The 19,654-nt window shown below is 34.5% G+C and overlaps 1 protein-coding gene across 3 annotated transcripts in view; it reads right to left on the bottom strand.

Moving 5' to 3' along the window:
- Ae2 (anion exchange protein Ae2) overlaps window positions 1-19,654 on the bottom strand; it is a 212,364-nt gene that overhangs the window by 102,845 nt on the left and 89,865 nt on the right. For all 3 annotated transcript variants that reach the window (XM_076415695.1, XM_076415697.1, XM_076415698.1), the window contains exon 3: window positions 11,944-12,112. In XM_076415695.1, coding sequence (XP_076271810.1) covers window positions 11,944-12,112 — 169 coding nt within the window. The remainder of the gene's footprint in view (window positions 1-11,943; window positions 12,113-19,654) is intronic.

The raw sequence follows: 19,654 nt of genomic DNA, 5'->3' as shown, positions 1-19,654 counted from the left end.
TATAATTGGGAATATTAGCTGCCAAATTCAAAACCTATCATGTTCAACGACATTGAATAGGTATCAACATATGCCAAAATTTAATGATAACGGAAAAATAGAGGAAAATGATTCTTGTTGTGTTGGAAGTAGTCATGTCATTAATATAGGTAAGATGCATCTAGAATATGTGGTGAGTTTAAGTCGAACAATGTGAAATTTAGAGAATCAGAGAAGACGAAAATAGACAGCATTTTGCTAAGATGTAAGAACAGTGCACAGTGATACTATGAAATAATTAAATTTACTAACAAAAGTAGATCTGGATCAAATAAATTAAATATAAAACTATCAACGACACTCTAATGATCTAATGATAAGGAAAATACAATGCTTTATTATATAAGAGTATTGGTAAATAAATTATTGTTTTGTAAATATAATAATGTATTGACTGAGATTTCTTTCAATTTAAAATTACAATAATCCATTCATTTTAGCCTGGTAAATGTACAATATGTTAATCGAAAGCTCGAGGTAGTCAATTTATTAATGGGATTTGTGGATCAAGAATAGCAGCGATCATAATTGATCATATTTGGATATTTTTAGGAGAATTTCACTGCTTTCATATATAGTGATGGCTTTTTCGTTTGGTTTTGACTATATTGGCTGGGTTTGATCTAAACGATTTTGGCTTTTTTATGGTAATATTAATTTATATGATTCATGGATTTCTTGTGAATTGTTCAAATATGTAATTTAATTTAAAAATGGCGTTTTCATAAAAATAAAAAGACATATAGAAATTTTTATTATTATTTCATTTTATTCAATAATATTTTAAATGAAATTTGCTATTTCCAAAATTTTACCATTTTTAATCACCACCTGAACTTATTTACCTGCTTATAAATATATTCGATATAAAATCTAATAATCACGATAAAAAATGTAAGTAAATATAGCTATAATGTATGCGCATGCGCCAACCTCTTATTATTCTCTGTTTTAAAATAAAATGGAGTTAATAAATAAAATAAGTAAATAAATTAAAAAATACCACTCAAGTAAAATATCAATTTCTCAAGCATTACTTTGATTCTAAAACAGAAAAATTAACTATTGACTGGACAACAGTGATGATGTTCATCTCTCCGGTGGAAACCCAAAGTAATTAATTTTAAAGGACAAGTGGTCGAAGGTTAGGAAAACTTGTAATATGACAATTTTCGACCACACGTTTTAAAATCATTTGTATTCTACAAGATACTGCCCATTTCGAATCTATAAATGGATGGATAATATATGGATCGAACCTTGTATAGTATTAAAAGACATTGTGATTTTCTGCGTATAAAATGCGACTTGGGCTTGGGTTGGACAACATTTTGAAAGATTCAACAAATTCGCTCAAATTTTCGCAAAAAGATTTTGAATTAAGAGGGTATTCGGCTATAAATTTTTTAAAAAAATCATTTTTTTTTCGTTTCTTAGAAGTTTATACCATTAAGCATATGGCCACAAGAAGATTTTTCAAAACTCGAATTATTTTCAGGTTTACAACGACTTTTGTGAGGTGGTATGAGGTCCAGGTATTCCCATCATCACACACGTTATTTACAATTGATAGTTAACATTTAGTTTATCATTCAGTATTTTGCACAAAGGAACAGTCTTTTGAGCTACACCATTCATTGAGAATTCTTTTACTTATTCGAAATCGGTGAAATGCTGCTTTTCCACAAATGCGTCGATACGAAAAGATGGCAATCAGAAGGAACTAGATCTGGAGAGTATGGATGCGATAATAAGCTTCTCATCCCAGTAATATTAATACTACTTTGACTGGCTTTGTTGTGTAAGAAGAGCGTAAAGGGAACGTTTTTCGATCAATGCACTATTCAAATTGACCATTTGTTGTCGGTAGCGGTCACAATTGTTTCTCCAGGTTTCAACCATTCATACTAGGGTCACTATTGATATTTCGGGAATAGGGAAAAAATAGTTAAGCTGCGAATATATTTTTATTGTTTTTCAGAGTACTTGCCAATCGCAAGCTTTATACTTCGCCATTCTGAATGAAGTATATTCAAAACATGATTTTTGAACGCTTCAATAGCTTCTTCGGGCGATGAAAATCGTTGACAACATAGTTTATTCTTCACGAATGGGAACAAAAAGAAGTCATTGGGTACCAAATCAGGGCTGTTCGACGGATGACCCATCAATTCGATGTTCTGAGTGCTCACATAGTCTCTTGTTTGAGAGCTCGCATTGTCATGATGAAGAACAATCCGGCGTTTCTTGTTTGTTTTCCTTATTTCACCGAAGATTTCTGGCAGAAAAATGGTTGTGTAACAATCGGAATTTACTGTTCTACGATCCTTTAGAAAGACTGTTGCAATATGACCAGTTTTCCCGAAAAAACAGGCCAGGTTTTCTTTGTGCGCGAACAAATTTGTTGGATTTGGTTCATGTTGGAACATCCATACATTCGATTGCTGCTTACTTTCAGGCTCATACGAATGTATCCATGATTCGTCGGCTATCACGATTTTATAAACGTCTTTTGAAGCATTGCGATTGAATTTCTTAAGCATTTTTTTGCACCAACCGACACGAGCCTTTTTTTGAGCATATATGCAAGGTGGAACTAATGCCTAGGGATGCTTCAATCTCACAATAGGTGACATGACGATCTTGCTTAATCATTTCGCACACAGCATCGATGTTTTCTGGCACAACAGCCGATTTTGGACGACCTTCACGAAACTCGTCGGACAGCGAACTACGAACACGTTTGAATTCACTAAACCAGCGATACACGGTGGTTTTTGATGGAGCTTCATCGCCAAAAGTTAAATCAAATTGATTTATGCATTGTTGTTGTGATAATCCACGTCGAAAATCGTAAAAAATCATCGCACGAAAATGTTCACAACTCAGTTCCATTTTTTGCCGAGACGAAACTTTGCACGAAATATAAAATAAACAAATAGCGTCCGTGCGACAAAATGTTCTGAGTACGTATATCGTCAAAAATGTCAAACTTTACGATGGTACCGTCAGATGGACTCATATGACAACAGTGTTGCCAATTCCCGAAATATAAATAGTGACCCTCGTAATATAGGACACTAATCTGGTCCCACCAGACACAGAGAATGGCCATGACACCAAAGTGATTTGGCATTGCAGACAATGGGCCGGCTTCGCCAGGTTACAACAATGTTTTCTTTCGCTTGGGATTTTGGAAATAAATTAATTTTTCATCGTTCGTTATTATTCGATGCAGAAATGACTTCCTTTCATACTTTCATACATATTTGCCTATCATTCAATCTGTAGCCCATTTTCCTATTTTTTAAATCCTTGTCATCGCTTGTAATTGTTCACAAATTGCGACTCGGATCACATTAAACTTTTCTGGCAATTGTTTTTGTATTGTAGCTTCATCCAATAACTTCTGTAAAAGGAGGTTCTGTTCAGACCATCGCGAAGTGACCTTCAGAACGCTCTGTTGTAAAAAACATCTGAGTTACTATTGGTATCATAAAAGTGTCGGTAAAAAGTGAAAACCTAGTCTCAGCCATTATAGGGTGATAATGTGATTTAAAATCTGAATTTCTGAACGTGAAATTTAAAATTTATTTTATTTTATCTTAAACATTTAATAGCTGTTAAGTGATATACGGTTAATTTCAATACATAATAGGTAATCTACAGCACTCTTTTGTCGATTTATTAATTGACACACCCACTATTCGAAATAGCGATCAACTGCCAATAACTGAAACTCCTCAAATGCCAGAATGGAACATCGTTACAAACAAAAAACGCTTGAAAAGTCCGGAAGAACAAATCGTCCGAAAAAAAAAGAAAACCAACGCTTATTGGCTTCAAAAGCCCATCCAAACATACAACAGTTTCAGTGTCCTGACAGAAGAGACAGAAGAAAACCGGAACAACAAAGAAAACCAATCAAAAACAATTTCCAGACCACCCCCAGTAACAATATATAAGGTAGGTGTTATTAAACATCTGCCTGGCTTGCTCAAGACAATATCAAATAATTATACAATAAAACAATCGGATTTTAAAGAATGAAGATCCAAATGTTTGACCCTGAACACTTCAAAGTGTTAATAAGAGAACAGGACAATAGAAATATACAATATCATATTTTTCGACCAAAGTCCGAAAAAACATTTAAATTCGCCATAAAAGGAGTACGTCACGCCACAGATTCAAACACAATTAAAACAGTCCTAGCTGAACAAGGCCACGAAGTTGTAAATATACAGAATATTAAACATCATGCAATCAAGGAGCCTCTACCAATGTTTTATATTCGTTTTAGAACCAGACAATATTTTCCTTCTCATTTTATTCTAGTTAAAAAGAGACAGATTGCTGTGTGATTCGTTCGAACATATAAACGAATGAGCCTGCCAAAGTCGTCCGGTTGTCAGACGTATGCAAAATTAAATGCAGAAGCCAAAAGTATTTGGGCGACAATGTTATTAAATGTGAACCACCATACATAAAAGGATCATTCCACAATGCGCCAGATGCCAGGCATATGGGCATACCAAAATATCCTGTCGCAAGTTGTATAGATGTGTGAAATGCGCCTATAACTTGTCCATTTAGGATGTTAATGTCAATAGAATAAAATGATAAATTTATCAAATCATAATATTAAATACTTATGGCTAGTGAAATCTGTTATAAAAACAGGAAACTAATTACCGACAAACATGAGAAAAGGCATTTATTAAAAAAAAATTGGTACAATACGTATTAATCAAATAACTTTTATACCATATTTTTTGCCACCTTTTCTCATCTCTCTGGCAAAATTGCGATACCGTGTCAAAGAAAAATGTTGATTTGGCAGCGATTCAAGCATCGATCCATTTTCCAGGACGGCCAAACCTTGTGGTCTCCTACTCGAGCTGCAACAGTGCATTCTTCAAATATTACATGTTAAAATTTACTAAAAATGTCTGTATACTCTATTTAAAGTTATTTTGTGCATAATTCATTTAAATATGTGATATCAAAACGTCGCAAAACCTCGGGTTTATTACGTTTGATCATCTTCAAACATTGCTTGGAATCATCAACTTGTCGTTGTTTTTGGTCAAAAGTTAGCTCTCGCGGCACCCACTTTTCACAGAGCTTTCTTAAATATTCGTGAATGATATGATGTACACGTTCAGTTGATATGTTGATATTTAGAGTGTCTGCTATTTCATTCAATTTCAATTTACGGTCATTCAAAATCATTTTCTGGATTTTTTAAATTGTTTCGTCGGTAACAACCTCTTTTGGGTGTCCACTGCATTCACTGTCTTCGGTGCTCATTTCGGTTAGATGTTTCGACGCATCAGAAAGAAATCTGTCTCTTTTTAACTAGGTTAAAATGAGAAAGAAAAATCAATTCCGAGTTTAAAATGATTTTTGAATTTTTATAAGCTACATTTGGTAGTATCTATATTCGATGTCATCTATGACATGCATTTGTTGTTTTGTTGGAAGAACTATATATAGTCTATTCGAAGTTATTTTGTGTATATGTCGTCTAAATTTGTGACGTCAAAACATGCAATGTTGCCGCATCGACTGTTTAGTTCAGTTGGGCTTTGATATGCAACAAAATTCTAATCTAAATAAAATAATTGAACGAAAAATGTTATCAGATATAATTTATTTTAATATTATAGTACATCTAAAAACTACAGTTAATTATACAGCCGCAATAGTTTATAGGGTCGAATTATAACCTCTTATCACTACTGGTTTCAAGACTTTTGCCTACGTCTGACAACCGGACGACTTTGACAGGCTCATTCGTCTACGTATTCGAACTAATCGGACAGCATTCTGTCTCTTTTTAACTAGAGTAAAATGAGAAGGAAAATATTGTCTGGTTCTAAAACGAATTTACAAATTGCGACAGGCAATACATTAAACATTTTGATTCTTAACATTTTGAATAGAGTATATATCCTTTGTATCTGGGAACACAGAATTTCAAATGTTCAACTATTTTCGAAAAATTCAAAAACAAGGGCATTTTATTCAAATTGTCAACCATTATATGATTTACAGCGAGTATTCTAGAATTTGTTTTTTTTATTGTTTCAAAACACTACAATGGTTGGAAACATTTTGGGCAGGACTCTGAACACATTTATTCTTAGCCCCATTTAACTAGCCTGCCAGTGATTGCATTGTTAGATTTTTACAAGATTCAACAACAAACATTTTGTAAAAAAAAATGGATAGTAAAAATGTTTTTAATTTTTTATCCCGTTCTTAAAAATGCTTACTAATTTAGGTCTAATAAAAATCCTTTCAAATTATTGCGTAATATTGTTATTATGTGTGATTCATGGACATTCTTTGATATTTATTTTTAAGAAATTTATGTAACAAATCAACGTGTGTCAGCTGCAACCAATTTATTCTGGCTGGAATCACCTTCTGATGTTTTCTTCTGACTTACGATCGGGTTATCCACCAAACAAATACGTAAATTGCGTTATTTATATTACGTTCGACCTCGTAGTTCTTGTGTTTATTGGTATCTTGATGGTTTTCCCATTATTTTTTTTTCGCTGATATCTTCGACCCATCTGATATTTAAATTGTTTACTATAGATACTGATTAGCGTTTTAATGTATTCGCATTATTTTTAGCGAATTATTTCCTGATAAATAACACACTGGTGTGAAAATATATTGAGTTGTATATAATGTAAAACAAAAATTAACAAGTTAAAATCGCAGCAACAAAACATTAAAAAGACGGCTTGATTGGCGCAATGCTAAAGGCGACAGGACGGTCCACCTACTGTTACGATAGTCGTGGGTTCGAATCCTGCTGGGACATGGTCGTAAATTTATGTTTGTGATTGTCCTAGGTAAGAGTGAAAAATTCGGCAAGGAGAATGATCCAGGTCACGCCAGTAACCAAGCCGGATAAGACCGGGTGTCTTCTCGGATTGTCTTTAAGTTGGTCTAAGTTGGTCGGTAGGGTTAATGCCGAGGACCGTGGTTCGGGGCCCACATTAAACTGTAGATCCAGTGCAATTGCACCCCTAGTTGGTAAAAGTAGTCTTTAAAATATAACAAAAAAAAATACTGTGGCAATATATTGAATTGTATATAAATTCAACAAAAAATTAGTAAAACGCTAAATCGCAGATTTATTGCATTATTCATTAAAAAGAAATATCATTCGAATATTATGCGTATTTTGCTAGAGGATATTCATTTCAAGAGGTCAGAACCATGGGCAGAAGTTGACCAGCTAAAACCAAATGGTCATTTAATGATGTTGCTTCGGGTTTTGGTTAATTGGTTGTTACGGACGACAGAGACCCTAGGATACGACTGGGATTGTCGTATTTGGCTTAACTACCGGGATTCCGTACTGTTAGGTGCCAAGGGAGAACCTCACACTGATCATGTTCTTGAAGCTTTTCACGAATGGAATGCCTGATTCCAGATGGGTGTTCGCCTTCCTTATAAACTATGGGGCATTGAGCAAAGTGGGGACTTTTTTTGGGTTGGAATACTTAGAGTAGTGCGTGAAAGTTGTCTGCCAGACCTTGTGGTCCAAACAGGTAGACTGGACCCACCACTATTTTATACAGAGTTGTTTTTTGGGGGATTGGAAGTTTGTTGTTTGCTGCAGAGAAGTGGATATAGGATACCATTGCCTTTTTGCAAATGGTGTGTTGGATTTATAATGACCATTGGATCTTGCGGTCGAATTGGAGATCGAGGCATGGTATCTTTTGGAGCCAGGGGATAGGAACTTTTACGATTTGGAGGCGATATGTACGGAACTCCTTCCGACGATGGAACAGAATAGCCTGAGTTTTGCTCAGGTTAATCAGAAGTCGCCAGAGTTTGTACCACGCAATCGCCTCGTTCAGTTGGACTTGAAGTCTGTCGCGGATGGCATCGAGACTGTAACCGGTGATGAAGAAAGCTGTGTCGTCTGCATAAAATGCCGTGCTTGATTGCTTGAGAAGGGGGACACCGGCCATGTACAAGGTGAACAGGGCCGGGGATAATGGAGAACATTGCAGGACTTCTGGAGAGATTTGTTTCCGAGAAGAGACTGCAGAAGATCCTACTGGACGCACCAGTATGTTGTAGAGTCGCTTCTTGAGGGAGTTTGCCTTCTTGCAAAGCTTGAATTAGGGAAATTAGGTCATCCCGTAAAGCTAATTTTTTGGCTTTGAAGACTATACTATTGTGTCATACTTGGTGGAAAAGTTTAGATATATCTAGAAAGATGGCTCTAGTTTTGATAGGTGATGGGCCTGTAGTTGGATAGGTTCTTTGGGCCTTCTTGGTTATCTTCTTGGGGATAACTGCGACGTGCCTCCAATTCTTTGGAAAATGTTTTAACCTCAGGATGGAGTTTATTATGCTGGCAAGCTCGGCAAGTTGGTTGCTGGTGAGATCTTTCAGATGGTTTGTTGTGAAGATCCGAGGTAACACAGTCACTTTTTCGTCCTATATTGGTTCCATAGAACGTAGAGGAATAAAAGGGAAGTCAAATGGGAGCAATTGGAACCATGTTACAGATATGCTTCAAAAAATCAGAGTGCCGGAGGTATAAAAGCAAATGACATATTTATTATTTTTGGTTTTTCGCTTTAGTCTGAATTTTTGTAGAACATCTCCAGTTATATTTGTTTTTCTACTATTTTTGTGTATAATATTAACGAACTGTGATTGTATAACGGCATTTTTACAACAGGTCAATTGAAAAGTCCCGGCCTGACACACAGATGGTGCTACTAGAATTAAATCCATATGTTTTTTAGTTAGCCGTAACCCTCAAAAGATGCGTGTATAAATTTAACAGCTGTCGGATTATTAGTTTGTGAATTATAGCATTTTGAGTGAAGCAACTTTTGTTATTGTGAAAAAAATGAATAAAAAGAAATTCTGTGTGTTCATAAAATATTGCTTTTTGAAGAGAAAAAATGCAGTTGAAGCAAAAACTTGGCTTGATGCCGAGTTTCCGGACACTGTCCCAGGAAAATCAACCATCAAGGATTGGTATGCTAGGTTTAGTGGGCGCCGCGCGAGCTCACTTTTGGCCAAAAACAACGACGAGTTGATGATTCGGAGCAGTGTCTGAAGATGATCAAGCGTAATAAACCCGAATTTTGCGTCGATATGTGACACTGGATGTAACGTGGCTCCATTATTTCACTCCGAAGTCCAATCGACAGTCATCCGAGTGGACTGCACACGATGAACCCGCTCCAAAGCGTGGGAAAACGCGTCAGTCGGCTGGCAAGGTTATGGCGTCTGTATTTTGGGATGCGCATGAAATAATTTTCACTGACTACGTTGAAAAAGGAAGGACCATCAACGGCGACTATTATATAGCGTTATTGGGCCGTTTGAAGGACGAAATCGCCTAAAAATTGTCGCATTTGAAGAAAAAGAAAGTGCTGCTTCACCAAGACAATGCACCGTATCACAAGTCAGTGAAAACGATGGCAAAATCCAGGAATTGGGGTTCGAATTGCTTCCTCATCCACCGTCGTATTCTCAGATCTCAAAAGAATACTCGCTGGGAAGAAATTTTCGTCGAATGAAAAGGTGATCGCCGAAACTGAAGCCTATTTTGAAGCAAAGCACAAATCATACTACAAAAATGTTATGGAAGCGTTGAAGGGTCGATATCAGTTTATTGCCCTTGAAGGGAATTATGTTGAATAAAAAAAATGATTTTGCCAAAAAAATGTGTTTTACTATGGTGGGCCAGGAACTTTGATTGACAATTGACCTGTTAGCATTTATGATAAAAATGATTTGTTTATATGTAAAAAATTAAACAAAAGTGTTATGTTCCAGGATGATTTTAATAGAGGGCATTCTTTGCAAATAGATCCTGATCTAGCTCAGAAATTTAACAGTAAACAATGACAAACTTCTTATGACGAGCGAATTTCCTATGAGCTCCTAAATAAAAAACAGGAAAGTTTGTTCTGTGCATTTCGGACCGGATGATTACTAATCGAAATGTAATTTGGATTGCAATTTGATTTAAGTATTGCTTAATCAAGATGCATTTACTAATTATAATTTAAATAGTAAATCCTTCATCATTCCGGACGTATCTAACTGAATATATACACAACATGTGTTTATTAGGAATGAATAGAATTACAAATATTCCTTCTTGGCGAATTACTTGGAAACAGACGACTGAATGTCAGCTTCAGAGAGACAGCAACTGGGCAGTACGACAACAAAAATACCAAGGATTGAGTGTGGCAGAATTATAAGCAAGAATTGTTACATATACGTTATGTAATACGGCCCTGACTATGTCAGCTATATGTTTTATATAACTACCTAAATGGTGAACGATTGAAACGGGTTCGTTTGTTTTCTAATAGATAAGAACCCTCAGTGTCACTTCTTTCCGTAAAATAAAATAGTTTTTAAAGTAAATTAACATTTTTTGTGATTAAAACCCTTTCTTATAATTTATACTTTATAACTTATATACATTGGATATTGACCATTTGATTGTTACACTTCAATGTTCTTTAGTGTTCTTTTATTATGTAAATCTTATTTAATGGTGCCAGATGCTATATTTCTATTTTAGTCATATCCAAAATTATGAACCACATATAATTTAACTGAAAGTCTTAATCATACTTATGTCAAATATATGTGATTTTTGATACAATTAATTGTCTCGATTATCCTCAACATTCATTCAACTCAACACTAATTGAAAATCAATGTTTACCGATGGACATTTTTCATTAATGTTGATTAAAGAAGTCATGACAATGAATATTTGAATGAATGAAATATTCAAACGTTAAACAGTAATTAAATAACAATTTTAATCAAATTTAATTGATTTTAAAGACTTTACAACAGATGGTGTTTATTGTGTATTAAATCGTATCGGGTACATTTGTAACCAATTTCATGTTGAAGCCTCACTGACAGGCTTCACTTTCCAATATGTGTCATTTCGTCGGGGTGTGAACAAACCGTTTTTTCAATGCGTTGAAAATGTCGGAGTTTGTACCGACTAAATAGCATTGGCGGCAACTTTTAAGATTAGACTAAAGATCATCGAATGCTGTGTAAAGTTTATGGTAGCCATGCTCCATCGATTTCAACATGAGGATACTGGTATCGACGTTTAAGAGGTGATGATTTTGACATCGAAGACAAAGAGTGTTCTGGACAGGCAAATACATTTGAAGGCACTACTCGATGAAACCATCAATGGGGATCTCTATCGACAAAAATTGTTGGGCTTGACCCGAATATTGTCCGAAAAACCGCCGGAATACGAGCAAAGACACCAAAAGGTTACTAATCCGCATGACATGTTGAAAAACCGGTAAAAACGTATTTGAAGACAAAAAAACGTATCTGTTTTCAACAATGCTTCACTTCTTATGAAGACACCAGAAAATGGTTCGATTCGTGTAGAGCCTCAACAGATACATCGTTTTCTCGAGATGGAATCTGTAAATTTCCTGAAAGATGGAAAAAAGTGGGGGTTATCGATGAACAATACATTGAATAAAATATATTGTATCGATTTTGCACAATAATGTTTCAAATTAAAAAAAAACCTTAACTTATAGGCCAAATATTTTTCTTAATAAAGGCTTCTTTGAAGTGAAAAAATTATCCGAATTCATATAAGCACCTCATATTCTTACATCCGTATGAGTTTTGTGTTTATATATAATCCAATATGATATAATCACTATATAATAAAAGTATATTTTCAATATTGTCTCCCATTTCATGCCAACTCATTACAAAGGAACAACAACAACAAAAACACTGCGTTGTTACTAAATTCTAGTTTACTGTCTTTGGGCGCCTGCAAAATAACGGAACGGAACGTTGTCATCTGATATAACTGACCTGCTTAAGGGACTTGGGGCACGTTCGGTAGAGGGCGTTGCCGTCGCCGAATCCTTGGGTGTCGGCGCGGGGGTGTTCTGCGGGGTGGAGTCCTGCGAGAGGGTACGGCGTTTCATGAGTTTCTTCTTCAGTGGGACGTGTATGTGCGGGTACCCTTTCTGTCGATGTTCTGAAATGATTAATTAGAATTAGGATGCGATCGATTTTGGGTATTCGTTAAATCGCCTCGACATTTTCGAGGTGCAATTTCGGATCTCGGGTAACGTTCTTTAATTAATCTAATAGAGATCAATTTTATACTTCTAAAATAGGGGGTGCCTTAAATGTTATGTTATTAATAAACTACATATGGCCACAGAGGAGCTGAAAAAGCTAATGAATAACGAACAAAGTAAAGAAATTCAAAACTATTTAGAAAACTTAACGCCAACTGATGCAACGGAATATTCTCTCTGGAAAGTAAAAAAAAGGATTAAAAAACCTCAACAACATAATCCACCCATTAAAATTGACAACAATACGTGGGCTAGGAATGATAAAGATAAAGCGGGACTTTTCTCTAAATATTTAAAAACAGTCTTTAATTCGTCTGAAATATTGGTAACAGAAGAAAATAAAATAGTTGACTTTCTTAACACTTCGTTTAAAATGAATCTGCCGCATGAGAAATTTACTGTTAAGGAAGTAAAACAAACAATACTTAAAGAAATCAATGCTAAAAGAGTTCCTGGTTTTGACCTAATTACTGGAAAAGTCTTAAAAGAGCTCTCAGAAAAGTGCATCAAATTAATAACATTTATATTTAATAACATTCTAAGACTTAATTACTTTCCTAGCACTAGTAGAGTGGCTCAGATCATTATGATTCTTAAACGTGGGAAAACATCAGAAGACGTCTGCTCTTATCGTCTTATAAGCCTGTTACCTACGATCTGCAAACTTTTCGAAAAACTATACACTAAGAGTCCCAAAATAATCGCAAAAGAGAGAATACTATTCCAGACCATCAATTCGGCTTCCGTAATAAACACGGAACAACAGAACAAATACATAGATTAGTCAACAAAATTAACAAAAACTTAAACGATGTTACTCCGCTGCATTTCTCGATATTTCTCAGACGATATCTCTCGACAAGGTGTGGCATACTGGACTGCATGTTAAATTGAAAAAGCTTTTGCCTCATATGCACTTTCAACCGCTGAAATAATACTTTAGAGATAGAAATTTTATTGTCAAACAGGGTGACGAATACACTGACCTGCACCCAGTATATTCGGATGTTCGGCAGGGCAGTGTTCTTGGCGCATTGCATATCTATTGTATACAGCTGACCTACCGACCTCAAGAAATACTACTGTTGCAAGATATGATGACGATACAGCGGTTTTATAATCACACGAGGATCCAATATCAGCCACAAGAAACCTTCAACTTCATCTTAAAGTCGAATTGTGGTTGAAAATGTGGCGTATCAAAGCAAATGAGACAAAATCTACCTATGTGACTTCATCCTCCGTAGAAGAACTTGCCCCTCAGTAAAATTGAATAATCATGAACTTCCGCAAGCAGGCAACGTTAAATATCTGGAAATGCATTTTCATCGACGTTTGACATATAGTGACAAAACGCAAACAGTTTGTAAATCTAAATTATCATTAGATAACAAGGTTTTGCTGTATAACTCAATACTTAGGCCCATTTGGACCTATGGTATTGAATTGAGGGGTACAACTAGCAAATCAAACATAGCCAGCCCCCAGAGGTTCCAGAATAAAGTGTTGCAAGTCCTCGTCGATGCCCCATATTATGGCTCCAACAAACTGATTCAGCGCGATATCCCCTTAGAACCCATAACGAGTGTGATTCAAAGTGTTAGTGCGAAATACTCCGAAAGACTATTAGGGCGTCCCAATGCACTAGCCAAACAGTTAAATGTGCGCGATGACAGTGTAGTACATAGGCTCAAACGTAAACTACCGTACGAACTGATTAATAGACACATAGAGTGAGATTTAATAATCTCTAGAATAAGTTAGAATAGCCTTTAGAATAAGTTAGAATAGACTTTAAAATAAGTTAGAATAGTATCTAGAATAACATTTAGATTATTTGCACAGCAGATCACTTACTGAAGCGATCTTCTACATGTTAGAATGGTTATATTATATAACGGAACTTATATGACAATACTTATTGCCCACGGGCAGATTAATGAAGTTCTAAGAGATTAATAAAAAAATGATATATGATGAGTAGTTTATAATATTAAGTAGTCTAATAATTGCCCAGCTCTCAAAGAAAAAAAACTGTTAAAGGCTGTTGATTATTCTCAACTAACTTCTATGTATTTTCCTAAGCGGAAAACGATAATAATACGGAAACTTTTCAGGATGTCAGGATTTAACTTTTTAACTGAATTTAAGATCCAACATGATACATTATAACAGTGTTTAAAAAGAAGCCATGCTGTCTTGCCTCAAAAAAGGTCTTTATGATTCCATACCTGTAAGTCATTCTATATACCTCAAAGGAACCTACCAGAGCTTAGAATTGTCGTTCGCAAAAGAAAATATGAAGGTTTATGATGACTAGAATATGATGGCAGATGTGCGGCGATTTTCATATTTTGTATATGTTGCTTAGACAACAAGCTAGGTTTACCAAATTCCTTTGCATTCTGGACACAGAATCTGTTATCCTGTAAACAACAGGATAGCAGATCGAGCATATCACTGTAGCGAAAAGTTAGCTAGCCGCTAAGAGAGCTTAAAGTTCGTTAAAGGAACGTTAAAGAAACATTGGTACCCCCAGATAAAGCTCTTTCTTACCACCGCTGGACAAAGTTTATTTCAGTTCAGACTTGTAGGTATTTCTACAAAAAAAAATATTTGAAATAAAATTGACCCTTGAAATAGTGTAATATGAAATGCGCCTTAAAACGCTTGGCCTGCACATGTATTTAAATTATTAATATGATTACAGTATCTATACACTGAATACTATTTAATAATATTTTTTAGTACTCTTAGTGGTTCCATAATCTGCCCAATAGGCAATAAGTATTTCTTCTGTATATACTATATGGCATGTAGAAAATAACTTCATTAAGTGATCTCCTGTATAAAATATTATCTTAATTAGTCTTATTCTACATTCTATATATGTCCAATAATCAGATCTGAAGGTGTTAAAGGTTTTAGTCTACGCATTTCACTATAACGTCTCACCTTTGACATGATGCATTGACACTCTTTCTAAGTACTTCACACAAACACGTCGAATTACACTCGTTATAAGTTCTAGAGGAATATCGCGTTGTATCACCTCATTTGGAACATAGTACGGACCATCAACAATGGCACGCAACACTTTATTTTGGAAACGTAATATAATTTAAGTCCAAGTTGTTTTTGTTTAGATAGTTTGTGCTTCTTCCAGGTAGGTCGATCTAAATTTATACCAAGATATTTAACATCCTCTGCTTGGGGGAGTTGACAATGATTGATATTCACTGGTGGACATATTCTTCTAAGCAGGGTAAAAGTTTAATGGGTGGATTTTGTTTCATTGGCTTTAATGCGCCATGTCTTCAACCACAGTTGAATTTTCTTTAGGTGAGTTTGTATTAGATGTTAAGATTGCTGTGTCGTCTGCGTATGTTGCCACAGTAGTTATTTTAGTGGTGGATAGATCGGCGGTATATAGAAGATATAGTATTGGACCCAGTACACTAACTTGCGGAACTTCTGAATATATTGGATGTAATTCGCTATGTTCATCGCCTTGTTTTACAGTAAAATGTTTATTAGTGAGATACGATTTTAGTAACTGATAGTCCGGATGAGGGAGAAGTTTCTTTAATTTAACCTGCAAGTCCGTATGCCATCCTTTGTCGAAAGTCTGAGATAGGTCTAGGAGAGCAGCCAAACAATATATTTTGGTATTTAGGTCCATGTTTATTTTGTTTACAAGTCTATGCACTTGTTCTATAGTTCCATGCTTATTGCGAAACCCAAACTGATGTTCTGGAATAATATCTCTTTTTTCTATTATATAGTTTAGCTTTTTTATGTATAATTTCTCGAAAACTTTCGAGATTATCGGTAATAAACTTATAGGTCGGTAGGAGGTGACATCTTCTGGTATTTTTCCTGGTTTGAGAATCATTATTTTAGCTACTTTCCAGGTGCTAGGAAAGTAATTAATTCGTAACATATCATTAAATTTAAATGTTAATAGTTTCAAGGCATAATATTTTTGATATTTTTTATAAAATATTACCAGATAAAAAATATCCCAACATGTGTATCAACAAGGATTGTAACTCAGGAATGGCTTGCAATATGAGTGAACTATTTTAAATTGTCACTCGGTAAATATATATATATATATATATATATATACATAGAGTATGATGTCTACCTCCATATTACTATATATTTAATTAAATTGAATTAATATGTGATGTGACCAATTATTATTAAAATAAATGTATAGGTCGAAAAGCCAAAACTATCCGAATATGCGGAAAGAAGTATTATCTACAATAACACCTTTGGTTTGTATAAACTTCATCAGAAAAACTGGAGAAGAAATTGACAAGTGATGGAATAGTGAATAGGTAGATTGGAAATTATTAGCTTAGTACTGACTTGACACAAAGTGACAGTGACTGAATGAATCTTTGCTAATGTGAGATTAAGCTCTAATTATGACACTTATCGAGAAAAGGTGATGAGAGTTGAAAGTAGTAATGGTATATATATATGCGTGTGTATACATGATCTTTGGTTAGAATTTATGAGGAGAGAAGGAATGCTGACTGTTTTTGAAATATGGCAACTGCATTATGGAAAATGCAATGATTATATCTATTTTTATCAAAAAAGATATATACAGGTGGTAACAGAAGAAATTAAGGGGAGATACAGTAATATCAAAATGACTTTATAAGGAAACAACAAGACAAGAACTAAGCGTAAAATGTAAATATGCTGTCTAATGAAAGTAAAATATGTTACTTCGATATACAATTGTTAAGTAGGTGGATTAGGCCTGCAGGTGATACCACTATATAAAAAGTGATAATATAAGATAACTGTGTGTATACATGATCATTTGGTTAGGATGTATGAGGAGAGAAGGAATGCTGACTCTTTTTGAAATATGGCAACTGCATTATGGAGAATGTAATGATTAAATCTATTTTTATCAAAAAAGATATATACAGGTGGTAACAGAAGAAATTAAGGGGAGATACAGTAATATCAAAATGACTTTATAAGGAAACAACAAGACAAGAACTAAGCGTAAAATGTAAATATGCTGTCTAATGAAAGTAAAATACGTTGCTTCGATATACAATTGTTAAGTAGGTGGATTAGGCCTGCAGGTGATAATATAAGATAACTGTGTGTATACATGATCATTTGGTTAGGATGTATGAGGAGAGAAGGAATGCTGACTCTTTTTGAAATATGGCAACTGCATTATGGAGAATGTAATGATTAAATCTATTTTTATCAAAAAAGATATATACAGGTGGTAACAGAAGAAATTAAGGGGAGATACAGTAATATCAAAATGACTTTATAAGGAAACAACAAGACAAGAACTAAGCGTAAAATGTAAATATGCTGTCTAATGAAAGTAAAATACGTTGCTTCGATATACAATTGTTAAGTAGGTGGATTAGGCCTGCAGGTGATAATATAAGATAACTGTGTGTATACATGATCATTTGGTTAGGATGTATGAGGAGAGAAGGAATGCTGACTCTTTTTGAAATATGGCAACTGCATTATGGAGAATGTAATGATTAAATCTATTTTTATCAAAAAAGATATATACAGGTGGTAACAGAAGAAATTAAGGGGAGATACAGTAATATCAAAATGACTTTATAAGGAAACAACAAGACAAGAACTAAGCGTAAAATGTAAATATGCTGTCTAATGAAAGTAAAATACGTTGCTTCGATATACAATTGTTAAGTAGGTGGATTAGGCCTGCAGGTGATAATATAAGATAACTGTGTGTATACATGATCATTTGGTTAGGATTTATGAGGAGAGAAGGAATGCTGACTCTTTTTGAAATATGGCAACTGCATTATGGAGAATGTAATGATTAAATCTATTTTTATCAAAAAAGATATACACAGGTGGTAACAGAAGAAATTAAGGGGAGATACTGTAATATCAAAATCACTTTATAAGGAAACAACAAGACAAGAACTAAGCGTAAAATGTAAATATGCTGTCTAATGAAAGTAAAATACGTTGCTTCGATATACAATTGATAAGTAGGTGGATTAGGCCTGCAGGTGATACCACTATATAAAAAGTGATAATATAAGATAACTGTGTGTATACATGATAATTTGCTTAGGACATATGAGGAGAGAAGGAATGCTGACTGTTTTTGAAATATAGTAACTGCATTATGGAGAATGCAATGATTAAATCTATTTTTATCAAAAAAGATATACACAGGTGGTAACAGAAGAAATTAAGGGCAAATACAGTTATATCAAAATAACTTTATAAGGAAACAACAAGAACAAAGACAAGAACTAAGCGTAAAATGTAAATATGATGTCTAATGAATGTGTAATACGTAACTTGGATATGCAATTGTTAAGTAGGTGGATTAGGCCTGCAGGTGATACCACTATATAAAAAGTGCCTATAAAATTAATCTCATAGGTGGTGTGGAAAGTAGTTTAATGTAAATATAATAAAACATTACCCTAACCTACAAATTATTGTATATTTAACAATAGCTTAAGTCATTTGATAGGTATACTCAGTAGGTGTATAATAATGTTAATTATTTCGTTTTATTATTTTATTTAGATTGGAATTTTGTTTTTGTTCATGTGTCACAGCCAAAATGAACTAAAACCCAAAGTTGATGCGTCAATATTCTGACCATTAGTCGTCTTGAATTTAGACGATGCGAGTTCACTGTTTTACAGAAACGGGCTATAGGAAGCAGCAAAGCTTTCCGCAAATGCTACATTTTTAACGTGCTTAAAATTATCTATTAAATCTTTTATTCCAAACGACTAATTACGATGTAACAACAAGCACTTTATAACTAAGTACCGGCTCTAATAAAATCCAACCCTCGTTAGTTATTTCGAGCATTCGTGCTCCCCGAGCATAAGACAGCCCCCCATAAATAAATAATAAAAGACCACGAATATTTCTTCGGGGGTAATTCCTCGGGAAATAGTTAATTTAATGCCCGTTTACGATCAATTAATTGATGCTGAATAGACAGCAAACCGATCTGGGAGCGTTCCGTGCTCGCAAACGACCAACATCAGAGATATCCGTGGAAGTCTTCGGATTATTTAAACCGAATTAAATTTATGTCGTGATGCCATACAATTAAGACGACGGAAACAAATAGAGATCGATTGGATTCGGACGAGAGCGTACGAACGAACGTGCGGGTTCATCTTTTAGGAATGACGCAGGAAGTTCGTCGTAACGTATTTTTTTTAAATCGTAGTCTTATTTTATTGGACACGAATATTTCTATTATTTTAGAAATCAAATACAGCTTGTATTTCTATACTTTATTATTTATTATCAGGCCTACACATCTATAGTCTATCCAAAGTTTTCTTGTATATACGTCATCAAGATGTTTAATATATTACCTGTCGCAATTTGTAAGTTCGTTTCAGAATCACACA

Source organism: Rhynchophorus ferrugineus, unplaced genomic scaffold (assembly GCF_030347505.1).
Source record: "Rhynchophorus ferrugineus isolate W39M unplaced genomic scaffold, kcgeb_rfMv2 rfM10, whole genome shotgun sequence".
Lineage (NCBI taxonomy): Eukaryota > Metazoa > Arthropoda > Insecta > Coleoptera > Curculionidae > Rhynchophorus > Rhynchophorus ferrugineus.
This window is presented reverse-complemented; position numbering and strand designations above follow the sequence as displayed.